Below are 12,182 nucleotides of genomic sequence, written 5' to 3'. Positions count from 1 at the left end.
CTCTCACTCCCTCCAGGACCCACCAATCCAGCTCCATCCGCATTTCACTTCCTTTATTATTATTATTATCACTATTATTGTTGTTATTGTTATTATTGTTGTTGTTGTTATTTTGATAGAGAGCCCAGGCTGGCTTCAATCTTGAGATTGTCTTGCCTCAGCCTACCAAGTACTGAGATTACAGGCATGTGCCTCTATGCTCAGTCGGGCTTGATTTGAAAAGGGGGAAGAAGAGAGCAAGGGTATTGGAGAGAACAGGGATGGGCCAAGGCTACAGGGAGAGAGGGCCTCTGAGTTGGGCATAGAGCTGCGAGGCAAGCAGAGCCTTTCCACTGTGACTGCCTATCAGGCCTCTCTGTGGACCCTGGTTGTAGAATGTCCCAGTTTCGTTTGTGGGCTCAGGCCTCTTCCTTTTGTTTTTCCTTCCAGATCCTCCGCTCTCCATCACTCACTGTAGGAAGAGTCTTGAGTCTCCGTAAGTATCTCTGGCTCTTGGGGGCGGGGGCTATAGGTAGAAGGTGGAGGCTGGACGTAGGTTAACTATTAGTTTTAGCTGGCCCCATTTCCCTAAGCGATTACACGTTTGCAGATTGGCATTCAGTTTTAAGTTGCCCACGTGGACTGAGGGAGTATAGTTGAGATGATCCAAGCTAGTAAGTTATTTGTTTAGCTTTGTGGTTTTGCTTTGCTAGAGTCAATGTTGCATTTCTTGAACAACTAGGGAATAGAGTTGGATTTGCACTTAGGCAGGGTGTACCAAATTTAGGCCAGGAAAACAGTAGCAGTGTGGGTGTTTGTTCCAGAAATGGATGATGCGTGTCTAGACAATTGAGCGAGCTGGCCAGAGTTTCTGACCGAAATATGCAGCCCATCCATGCTTGTTTCCTTTAGAGTCGCGGTTCAGACAATGACATAAAGTTGTAGGCTGTATAACACCCCTTATCACCTTCTGTTCCTATCCTTACAGCTTGTCTTCGGGCAAAGTGAGTCCTGAGAGCATCCGCACTCTCCGACCCCCATCTGAATCCTCTGACGACCAGGGCCAGCCGGCAGCCAAGAGGATGCTGAGCCCTACAAGGGAAAAAGAGCTGTCCTTGTACAAAAAGACCAAGAGAGCTATCAGCAGCAGGAAGTATAGCGTGGCCAAGGCTGAGGCTGAGGCGGAAGCCACCACACCCATTGAGCTGATCAGCAGAGGTCCCGATGGCCGCTTTGTCATGGGCCCTTCTGAGATGGAGCCCTCCGTGAAGGGCCGGCGAATCGAGGGCTTCCCCTTCGCTGAGGAGACGGACATGTACCCCGAGTTCCGGCAGTCAGATGAGGAGAATGAAGACACCCTGGTGCCCACGTCTGTGGCTGCTCTGAAGCCTCAGCTGACCTCTATGTCTTCCAGCCAGGACCCCTACCTGCCACCACCAGCATACAGCCCTCGGTTCCAGCCTCGTGGGCTCGAGGGCCCCAGTGGACTGGGAGGACGGCTCCAGGCTACTGGCCAAGCGAGGCCCCCGGCCCCTCGGTCCTTCCACCACGGCCAGTATTATGGGTACTTGAGCAGCAGCAGCCCTGGGGAGGTGGAGCCTCCACCCTTCTATATGCCAGAAGTGGGAAGTCCCTTGAGCTCGGTCATGTCATCCCCACCCCTGCACACCGAGGGGCCTTTTGGCCACCCCACCATCCCTGAGGAAAATGGAGAGAATGCTTCCAACAGCACTTTGCCCTTGACTCAGACACCAACAGGAGGGCGCTCCCCTGAGCCCTGGGGCCGGCCAGAATTTCCCTTTGGGGGACTGGAGACCCCAGCCATGATGTTCCCCCATCAGCTGCACCCCTGTGATGTGGCCGAGAGTTTGCAGCCCAAGGCCTGCCTGCCCCGAGGACTGCCCCCAACCCCCCTCCAGGTGCCTGCAGCCTATCCAGGCATGCTCTCTCTGGAGGCGCCCAAAGGCTGGGTTGGCAAGTCACCCGGCAGGGGCCCCATTCCGGCGCCCCCTGCCACCAAATGGCAGGACAGACCTATGCAACCTCTGGTCAGCCAAGGGCAGCTAAGACATACCAGCCAAGGTATGGGGATACCGGTGTTGCCTTACCCCGAGCCAACCGAGCCCGGGGGGCACGGTGGCCCCAGCACATTTGGCCTGGATACCCGGTGGTACGAGCCCCAGCCCAGGCCCCGGCCCAGTCCCCGGCAGGCCCGGCGTGCCGAGCCCAGTTTACATCAAGTGGTGCTACAGCCCTCCCGGCTCTCACCTCTGACCCAAAGCCCCCTCAGTTCCCGCACTGGCTCCCCTGAGCTCGCTGCTCGAGCCCGACCTCGACCAGGCCTACTGCAGCAGGCTGAGATGTCAGAGATTACCCTCCAGCCGCCAGCTGCGGTCAGCTTCTCTCGCAAGTCCACACCGTCCACCGGATCTCCTTCACAGAGCAGCCGCAGTGGGAGCCCCAGCTACAGACCCACCATGGGCTTCACCACTCTGGCCACAGGCTACCCTTCTCCTCCACCGGGACCTGCCCCTCCGGCCCCAGGGGACAACTTGGATGTGTTTGGACAGACGCCTTCCCCTCGGAGAATGGGGGAGGAGCCACTCCGGCCAGATCCCCCAACAACCTTACCTAGTTCAGGGTGAGTGTAAGCCACTGCCTCCGGCCCACTTCCAATCAGGCTCCTCATGCCTTACTCTGTCCCCTACCTCCCCAACATCCCAACAACAGGCTTTGTTTGGGACATACTGCTCCACCTCTGGGAGAGGAGGTCTGGCCACACATTGGCAGAGTGCCTTCACTGGGACTAGTGGGCTTACCTGCTGGTACCCTGTCGGGAGCTTCATGAGTTGCCTCACCCAGCCCAGAGTTCAGTGAAGGCTCTCCGTGTATCAGGAATGTGGGGAAGGGGAAGGGGTCAGCTCAGCAGGCAGTGATGTCTGTGAATCCTGCTTATGAGGTTGGGGCTGACCATACCCTGGTGATCTCAGCGTTGGGTAGCGGAGGTTCTCCGCAGTTGCCTACAGACCTTGTGTCAGAGTCTCCTCTTGCGTAGCCACTCCGCACCACGTAGGGCCGCTGCTCTGGGGCCCCGTGTGCTTATACACGATGCCAGTTAGCATGCCCAGTAAGTGCTGAACTCTAGGCCATCCTTAGTCTCCCCAGGAAAATGCCCCTGGAGGCTAAGAACAAGCTCAGACTCGTGTGTGTGGGGAGTCATATCCCCGCTGTCCTGTGTGCGTCACAGGAAGCTACAGAGAGACAGACAGACAGACAGACAGACAAGCTCCCGAGATCTGCTCGTCTGGGAGAGCACACTCTGTACTGTAGCAGCTGGCATTCCAGGTACCAGTCGGCCTGGACGCCCGTCTGTACCTCTTCTTCCGGCAACCTGCCCTCCTCCCGTCCTCCTAGCCTTTGTTCCTTTTCAAGTCAGACTGTCTTCCTCGTTTCCTTCTCCATTGCCTTGAGGTTGACCCAGTTTGCTCTGAAGAGACTGCCACGCCTCTGCCGTGCCCACCCTACCCTCTTCCCTCGCTTGACCTTCATCCTTTCTCCCTTCTCTTTCTCACTCTTTCTCTTGGGTTCTCTTCTTGATGTAGTGGCCTGTGGAAGGGAGCAGAGTTCCAGAAGAGGCTGTCCTGGTGGTGGAGGGATGGGAGGTAGCTGGAGAGGAGGGATCCCAGCCCTCCCCCTCCCACCGCTCTGGTCACTGGACACTGCAGGGCGCTCCTCATGGGCAGGCTGTGTGGGGATCCTAGGGGCTAGCTGGGGCACCCGCCTCTGTCTGCAGCAAATGCTGTCCTCACTCCCTGTCTGTGCCTTGTACAGCCTGCTCACCATCTCTGTTCCATCCTGCCTTTGGCTCTCTGGCTCTCTCTTCTCCCTCACCCATCCTCTGGCCTCGCCTGGGGTCTCTGCTCGCTGTGCCCCCCTTCTCCCCTCTGGGTGCGCGTGGGTGGTTCACCTGGCCGGTGTTGGTAACTGCTTTGTTTCTGATTATCTCAGCTATCTGGGCAGTGTTGTCGAGACAAGCCTCTCCTCAGCTCAATAGGTAAGGGAGGTCATCGGTGGGGCGGGGCAGGGCGGGGCGGGCAGGGGGATGGGGCTTCAGCAGGGCCATCGCTTCTGTAAGAGGGGATCCAAAACATATCCCTCTCATTGCCCCACCTGGGCAGCCGCTGCTCCTGGGTTCCCATGGCTTCTGGGTTCCCCCCATCGCCCTGCTCTGCCGCTCCAGCTGCCCAGCTGGCCATGCTGGGGCACTGCCTAGCTGCAGCTGTTAACCTCCAAGCCCACACCCACCTTTCTAGAATGGACTGCAGCGATTCACACTTGCCACTCCACTGCCGGCACCCATGTAGACCCCCCACAGCAGCTGCAGGACCCCGCATGAACCCCAAAGGACCCAGAATTTTCACAGTCAGCTTTGCATCTCTACCCTTGGGGACCTGTTTGGGTCCATACCGGGATCCAGGGTCCTCTCATTCTCTCTACCCCACTGCTCAGTTTCCCCAGCAGACTCAGGGATAGTGTCCTCCCTGACAACCCCGCCCCCTATACTCAGATCTTTTCCTGGGGTTGCTAATCCCTCACTTTTCCTGAGATTTTTTTTTTTCCCCTTCCCGGCACTCTTGTTAGAGGTCCTTCTTCCACATCCATCTGGGTCCTCAGGATCAGGTGGCTTCCAGGTCTTTGGAAGGTGGGAAGTGTAACCACTCCCCTGGCTTCTTGCATTCTACAGCCCTTTCATGGTTGTTGCAGGACTGAACTGTGACCTCATCCTAAGAGCCACATTGCTTTCAGGATCCCTGTTGTAGCTATGCTGGCCTCCTAGGGTCATGTTCTTAGGAAAAGGCCTCGGGAGGGGGGCAGCTCATGCCAGGGAGAAAGGAGTTGAGTTAGCAGAAAGCCGAAAATCCTAGAGATCAACACTATGTCCTCCCCTACTGTGGCTGGCTCCTCTAGCCTCCTTCCAGGTGGACTCCAAAAGAAGGACCCCCCCAGTGAAGGGGTCATGTATCTCTTAAGGATGCTCAGGACACTCGGAACTTCCTCTCTGTCAGAGCATCCTAAAGAGATGCTTGTTTTTGCATCTGCTCCATTGTCCGTGCTGGACTGGCAAACTGCACCAGGCTCCTGGGTGGAAAGAGGGAGCTTTTTGTGTTGGTGCTCTGGTTTCCAAGTGAAACCAAGAGCTTCTTCCAAGTGAGAAGACGCTACCCGCTTCTCTCCTCTCACGTGCCATGGCAGGCTGCTCTTTGTAATTCAGGACTATAAATCTTATTGTGTCATAAGAGAAGCCTCCCATAAAGAAACGGCGGGGACATTTCTTCATGACCTGAAGCTCTAAAGCTGTCAGGCAGTATCCCAGAGGCCCTAGCATGGTGTGAGGCCAACTGAATGCCAGCCTGTTGCCATTCCTTTTGGCAGGATCGTGCAGTGCTTGCGAGCTTACCTGCTTCCGGGACCTCCTGGATGGATGTTACAGAGCAGGGGCAATGACCAGCTTCCCTGCCCCGTGCCTGTCCTCCCCACCATTCCCTCGCATAGCGCATAGCTCCTTTGTTGCCCCCGAGGTTTGGTAGCCCTAGGACAGCTCTTACCCAGTTCCTGGGAAGTAGACAGACTCTACTGTCATCTGTGACTTCCAGCCCCTCCCCCGCCTACTCCTCCAATTCCCCTGACCCTGTCTTTCCCCATGTCTTCATCATGTCAGATCTGAGAGAACCCAGCCACATTATCACCGTGGCAAACCTGGAGTCCAGGGGCAGCAGGGAAGGACAGTTGTTCCTCTCCTAGGCCTGGCTAGCATCCCCAGCCCGGAAGAATGAAGCCCTCTACCTTATCTGCATTAGGCCTTTCTGGTGCTAGGCAACAGGAACCTCTGCCCATTCTCCTGCTTGCTGAAATACTCCCTGGGGCACAGGAGCTGCTGGGCCATGGGGAAGCGGTGGCTCCTTTGTAGGCGCTGTCTTCACGCTGCACCTTTGCATGTGTCCCCCGGTCTTGCTTGGAGACATGGTGATGCTTCTCGTCTGCGTTTGTCCTTGCTTTGTTTCTTTCCCCTTCTGTTTCTGTCCTCTCCTCCTGTTTATCCTGTTGCCGTCCCTCCCCCCCCCCCCATCCTCTTTTTCTCTACCCTCTTCCCAGCTCCCATCTCAATGTGGGGAGTTGCGGTATGTGGATCTCTTCTTCTGTGAGTCACTGAGGGCCCAGCCACTTACTCAGTGCCCCTCTGATGCCGGTAACACTCCAATTTCCCATCTCTGTCGACTTCCATTTCCTGCGCCCTCGGTGAGGCAGGGGCCTGGAAAACGTAACCTGACCCCCCTTTTATTTAGGTGGATTCTAGGAAGGCGTCCCCATTTGGACACAAGCGTTTCCTGAGTCCTGAGTCTGCACCCTGACCCCTCCCTCCCCGAGAGGGATCCCTTTGTGATCGGGCTGGGCTGGCATGATGCTGGCTTGTGAATTTCTGGTCGTCTCTGGGGTACATAGAGAGTGCTTTCACCTTTTCCCTGACTGTCCTATGTACTCGAATAGATTTCCCCATCCTTTCACCCGTGATGAGAGGGAGACAGCCTCCAAGCTACTTCTTTCTACCTCCTGTCTGGGGGGAGTAAAGGGAAACTGTGGTGCTCTAAGTTGTTTACCTTCTGTTGCTAAACTGTGGTGCTCTAAGTTGTTTACCTTCTGTTGCTACGATAAACACCAGAACCGAAAGCAACCTTGGGGAGGAAAAGGGTTGGTTTGGCTTGTAGGCACATCGTTCAGGGAAGTCAGGTCAAAAGCTCAAGAGAGGAACCTGGGGTCAGGAACCGAAGCAGAGACCGTGGAGGAACACTGCTTACTGGCTTGCTCCCGGGCTTACATTCAGCGACCTTTCTTATAAAGACCAGACTCACCTCCCTAGGAATGGTGCCACCCACAGTGGGCTACACGCTCCCACCTTTAGCAATCAAGAAAATGCCCGACATACGTGCCTTCATGCCAGTCTAATGGCAGCAGTTCTTCAACTGTGGTTCCCAGGAGTGTCAAGAATTGCTATCACACGTGTCTTGATGGCCAGTTCTTAGAGCACGGAAGCGAGGCAATGGCCAGCTGGATTTTGACTTTCCTGGCCTAAGGTTTTCCTATGTTGTAAATATGCCACCTCTTTTTCTCAGCTACTCTAGGGAACAGGGTGCTAGGCCGATGATGACACCTCTTGGGTTGAATGAGTAGATTGGGAATTTTGTGTGGCCTGGCATGGGGGTGGATTTTGAAGTAAATGTTGGCACTCTTTGGCAATTCTGAGCTGCAAGGAAATCACAGGACTGGGATTTATGAGAAATGTGAGACCAGGAAAGCTCGTAGGCTTGGAGACCTTTGCCTGTCAGTGGTCTATCTGGGTCGTCTCCTGGGAGAAGGGGACCTGGAGTATGCAGCAGTCCTGTATGTGGGGAAAAGTCAAGATTGACCAGAAGGAGAACAGAGCCTCGCCTTGGGAGACCAGGGTTGGAGTCTGTTGTAACCGCCTCACCTACAGGTCAAGTTCAGGGTGATTTCAGAGTTGTGTGTTCTTCATCCTGATTCCTATTCTAGACACCAATGCCAAAAGTTCCAAAGGTGGAGTGATGCCAGGTAGACTTGGGACACAGTTACCCTTCCTAAAAAACGGGAGGCAGGTCGATACCTCAGGACTTGCGGCGCTGTTCTTAAAGTGTCCTGGGAAATAGTTCATGTCTTTTCTGTATAACTCACTTAAAACAGACCCATTCTGTCTGTGCCTCTCTTCCCACCTGTCCTGCTAAAGGCTTGCTTTTATTTTTGCCTCTGGCATTACGCAAGTAAATCCTGGTGCCTTCAGGAGATGTCGTCTGCTCTGTTGCAGTGTCTGAGTCCTGAGCCAGGAGCTCAGGCAGATGGGCGGCAGGTATCCTGGAAGGGTTGGAGCTTGGCCGCTTCTCAAGTGAAAATTGGATTCTCTCTTGATATGTCATTGTCGTTTGGGAGTTTGTGCCTCAAGATGAAACTTGAGCAGCTTGCCCTGTCCCTGGTCTGTCTTCTGTCTGTGTCACCGAAGCAGAGGGCTGCAGTGGTCAGTGTACTGCAGAGCAGGTGGGTGGAAAAGGGAAGCTCTGTTGTGTCTGTTGTAGCTTCTGTACCCATTTTACTGGGAGGAAATTTAAAGAGCGGTGTAGCCTAATACTGATGAGTCTGCCTGATTGATGGTATTTGGCAAAGTTGATCCCTTTCTACAGTTCAGCTTCTCCATCTAGAATATGGTGAATGCAGTCTTCACCTCTTAGACTCGTAGGCATGGTAAGTGGTAAGCACACATTATATAATACAAACGTAATAGTAATAATATGTTGATTGTGCTGTTGGTATCCCACCCCCTGAAAATTTCACCTACCCGAAGAATCCTTGAGAATTTTCAGGGGCACTGAAGCTCTGTACCAGCTTCTTGTACTCCGCCTGTGCCCTGAGTCCACCACCGAGGGCTCTTTCTGTGGTTGGCTGGATTGGCACTGGCTTTTGAACTCATTCTCTCTATGGGACATATGGAAAGCGGTTTCAACATTTCCCCGGCTGTTGTGTGTTAGTGAATTGTTTTTCCCCTCCTACCATCCGCAGGAGGGAGAGGTGGCTCCAATGCTGCTTCTGTCTATTGGTTGGGGGAAAGGGAGAATCGTGCTGTAACTGTGGGTCGTCAAGGGTTATGCTGGGGAGCGCTGTTTCCGCCTGCCTCGTGTCTCCTTTGACTGTGTATCTCACCTCACATGGCCTTTCTAGATGCCGGCCAGGGTCTAGGTTAGAGATGGCAAATTGTGGAGGATTCCTGTCTTTCATTTTCCTTTCAGGTAACACAGAGAGCACTGTCCAAGCTGAGAAGGGGTGATTCAGGGTCTCTCCAAGATCCCTTCCAGCTGCAGCTTTCGGGGATGATGTCTGGGTGGAACTGGGCTGGGAGAAGGGAAAGGAATTGGACACTGGCATATTGGGTCTTTGGCGTGGGGGACTTGCTCACACTGTGAACTAGATTGCTTTATCGTGGGGCGTGGGTACCTGTGTGGTGTATGGTGTTGCTGGGGGGCTGTGGAATGTTAGGGAGTTGCCTCTGACTTGAACTTGAGAGTGTTTCTAAATGCACTAAAAGACTTTGGCATCCATCAAGGAAGATGGAAGTTTCTTCACTGCCAGTTACTTCCAGAGACCAGAGACTCTATTGCAATCTGTAAGGTTCTTTTTCCCACTGCTTGTAGAGACCTTCGATGGTGGAGAAGTGCTGTCTTTTCATCCTTTCTCTTTGTCCACCCCTCATTTTTTCCCCCTCCCTCAGGATAGCTTGTGGACCTTTGGGGACTTCTTTGGCTTTCACAGGACCACCAGGTTTTCTTTTTTTAAAAATCAGGATTCGCTAAAGCCTCACTGTGATGGATGTGGGGAAGGGAGATATGGTGCTTGGAGACCAACGAGAGTCACCTTTGTCTGCCGTAGCCCTAGAATGTCCCCCCCTTACCTGGTCTCATTCCAGTACTAGTGTTTGTGGAAAGGAATCGTATCTGCCTCTCTCTTGCCCTCTTTGTTCCTCAGGCTCCAAGTTGTCTTGCTTTGAGAAAAACTGAGACTGATAACGTGCCTTCTCCATTTTCTTCTTTTGCGACTCTTGGCAAAGCTCTCTCTGTAGGCACGGTGTCACACCCTGCTCTCCTTTCAGTTTGCTTTGCTTCCCTTTGTGACCGAGACTGCACAGGCTCTGGTTAAATGACTGACTTGACCCATCCCTTAACTGGGGTGGAGAAAGAAGGGCCCATATGTAGGCGTCTCCTCTCTCAACAATCTCAACATTTAGGTTGAATCTTAAGATACAGAACACGTTGGAGACCAGTGACAAACAGCAAGGCCTTTGCGAGGCCCTAGGATTCGAACCCTTGGCCCTGTTGTAATCTTCTGCTCTCTTCTGTTTCCTTACGAGACTGAGGAAATCTGAGCCTAGGCTGCGGAGTGTCCTGCGGACAGACCTGCTGAAGACGTTGGTGTGTCGCAGCAGTTAGCTGTGAGGTTCTAGATGAATCTTGCAGGCGGAGGGAGTAGCTCTGGGAAGCTGGGTGCCGCAAAGCCCACACCTCACGGGCTGTGTCCCTTCCTGTCTCTGGAGACGGGAGGCAGATTGCTGGGACTGGATTGGCTCACCTCTGGCTTTAATCTGCTCTTCACTTTTTACTTAAAGGTCTTGATGGTGGTGAGTTCTAGGAACCGACTCTTCTCTGGCACTTGCTTGTCCCAGCCTAAGTGATGGGTGGTAGGCTGACATTAAAGTCTCTCTCTCCTTCCCTAGGGCCTTCTGATTGCTCCACAGGTTGGTTTCCACCTGAGATAGGCCTCCTGCCGCTGGAGCTTTCTGTTGGGTTTTCTCCCTTCCAGGAGCAAATAGGAAGGCAAGTGTCCAAGAATGATTGTGGACACCCCGGACTCCATCCCTGGGCTCCATCCTTCTATGGGCAGTCCTTTGGCTTTCTTCCAGCCCTCTTCAAAGGCTCCTTTCTGGGAGCTGACCTGTGCCTCTCTAATTGTTCCTTGCAGAATACTTCCACCTGCACCCGGGAACGCTGCTGTGCCTGAGAGGCTGGAGGCTCTGAGATACCAACGGATAAAGAAGCCCAAAAAGTCATCCAAGGGCTCTTCGAAGTCAAAGAAACGATCCGGTAAATGGTGGGAAGCGCCTCTCCTCTTTCCACCGTGCTTTTCCCGATTGATGAGGATTGTGGGCCCAGGATCCCAACCTTGGGTGTTCTCTAGAAGTGAAGCCAGCTTCTCTTGTTCTTGATTTCCTTTTAAACACCCGTTTTCAATAATGCACAAATGATATTCGTATAGAAACACAAGAAAGAGATCTGACTGCCTTCCCTTCCCAGTCCATCTCCTCCTACCTGGGGAGTCATTGCTCTGAGGGTGTGTGTACCCGTAGATCCTTGTCTGTAGTCACGGCTTTAGGAAGTATGTTACATTGTTTCAGTGTGTTTTTGAGGAACATAAGTAGTGTCCTGTTCTTTCCCAGTCTGAAGCACACTTCGCTGCTTCCCTGTCTCCTTGTTCCATGCTCTGTCACCATTTCAAGCCCTCTAGTTGAACACTGGGCAGGCGTGGTAGAGCTTAGAGTCACGTGGCACGGACCAGTCTCTACATTGACTAACCTTTTCTAAGGATAGAGAATGAATTCTCATTGTCTCCTAAAGGGCACTTCCGTTGCAATGCATCTGGCGCATTTCCAGCCGTGATGGGTAGCTTATGAAATGGTGCAAAAGGAATTGATCCTTCATTTAGAAAAGCAGTTGATGCTTACCAGATATTCTCTTGCTACCCATGTCTGTAGGAACGTTATGACGACCTGTCAAGGAAGAATATTCAGCAGTTTCTTTGCAGGTCTTGGCTGACTTCTGTAGAGTAACTGTCCCAATAAGGCAGGTGTGAAAAAGTGTCCCACAGAGGCCCAGCCCCTAAACTCATTGGTGACTTAGCCTTTGGATGTGACCAGTGTCCTGTCAGTTTGTTGATGGCAGTACAAAGGCAGAGAAAAAGAAAATTATCTTGTCGCCTTGAGATGGGGTCTAGCTAGATAGCTCAGGCTGGCCTGAAACAAGCTGTGCAGCCTAGGCTGGCCCTGACTTTTGGTCCTCTTGTAACCTTTTGATGGGTAGGAGTAGAGGTATGTGCTGCCATGGTCAACAAAAATGAGTTTTCTGAGGCTTGGGTCAAATTCCAAGCAGAATTTAAAATAATTCAATTTAAACAGGTGCATAATACATACACATATATTCCTTTTGTGTGTTTATATCTTCGTCATTTAATGATAGGAACACATTCTGAGAAATGCACCCTTAGATGATCTGGGTATTGTGTGAACATCATAGACTATGCTTATATTAACTAGGACAGTCCTCATGTATTACAGTCTATGAAACTGCCATTGAATATATGACCTTTCCTTAGTTCAGATATTGTTATATAATGCACGACTGTAAATTTCAATAACTAAATCTCATCTAATTATTGGAAAATGGTCCACGTCAGCTGCACCTGTCCTCTCCTATGCCTGGTCTGTGTTAATAGCTCTCGGGTGTCTGCCTTTAGCCCAGGTGTCTTCCCTGAGTTCAAATCTTATATTTCCAGCTGGCCATTGAACTCAGACTTGCGTGTCTTATAACTCTTAATGC

General features: G+C 52.6%; 1 protein-coding gene across 6 annotated transcripts in view; it reads left to right on the top strand.

Moving 5' to 3' along the window:
- Window positions 1-12,182, top strand: part of Igsf9b (immunoglobulin superfamily member 9B) — a 57,201-nt gene that overhangs the window by 31,695 nt on the left and 13,324 nt on the right. For 3 of the 6 annotated variants that reach the window (XM_087905743.1, XM_087905744.1, XM_087905742.1), the window contains exons 17-19: window positions 430-475; window positions 968-2,620; window positions 10,552-10,673. In XM_087905743.1, the coding sequence (XP_087761869.1) occupies window positions 430-475; window positions 968-2,620; window positions 10,552-10,673 (1,821 nt within the window). Of the gene's footprint in view, window positions 1-429; window positions 476-967; window positions 2,621-3,987; window positions 4,034-10,551; window positions 10,674-12,182 lie in introns of those variants that run through there. The other 3 variants (XM_087905746.1, XM_087905747.1, XM_087905745.1) reach the window with 3 other exon arrangements.

This window comes from Myodes glareolus, chromosome 4 (assembly GCF_982192425.1).
Source record: "Myodes glareolus chromosome 4, mMyoGla1.1, whole genome shotgun sequence".
NCBI lineage: Eukaryota > Metazoa > Chordata > Mammalia > Rodentia > Cricetidae > Myodes > Myodes glareolus.
The sequence above is the reverse complement of the archived record's forward strand: the minus strand, read 5'-3'. Positions and strand labels throughout refer to the sequence as shown.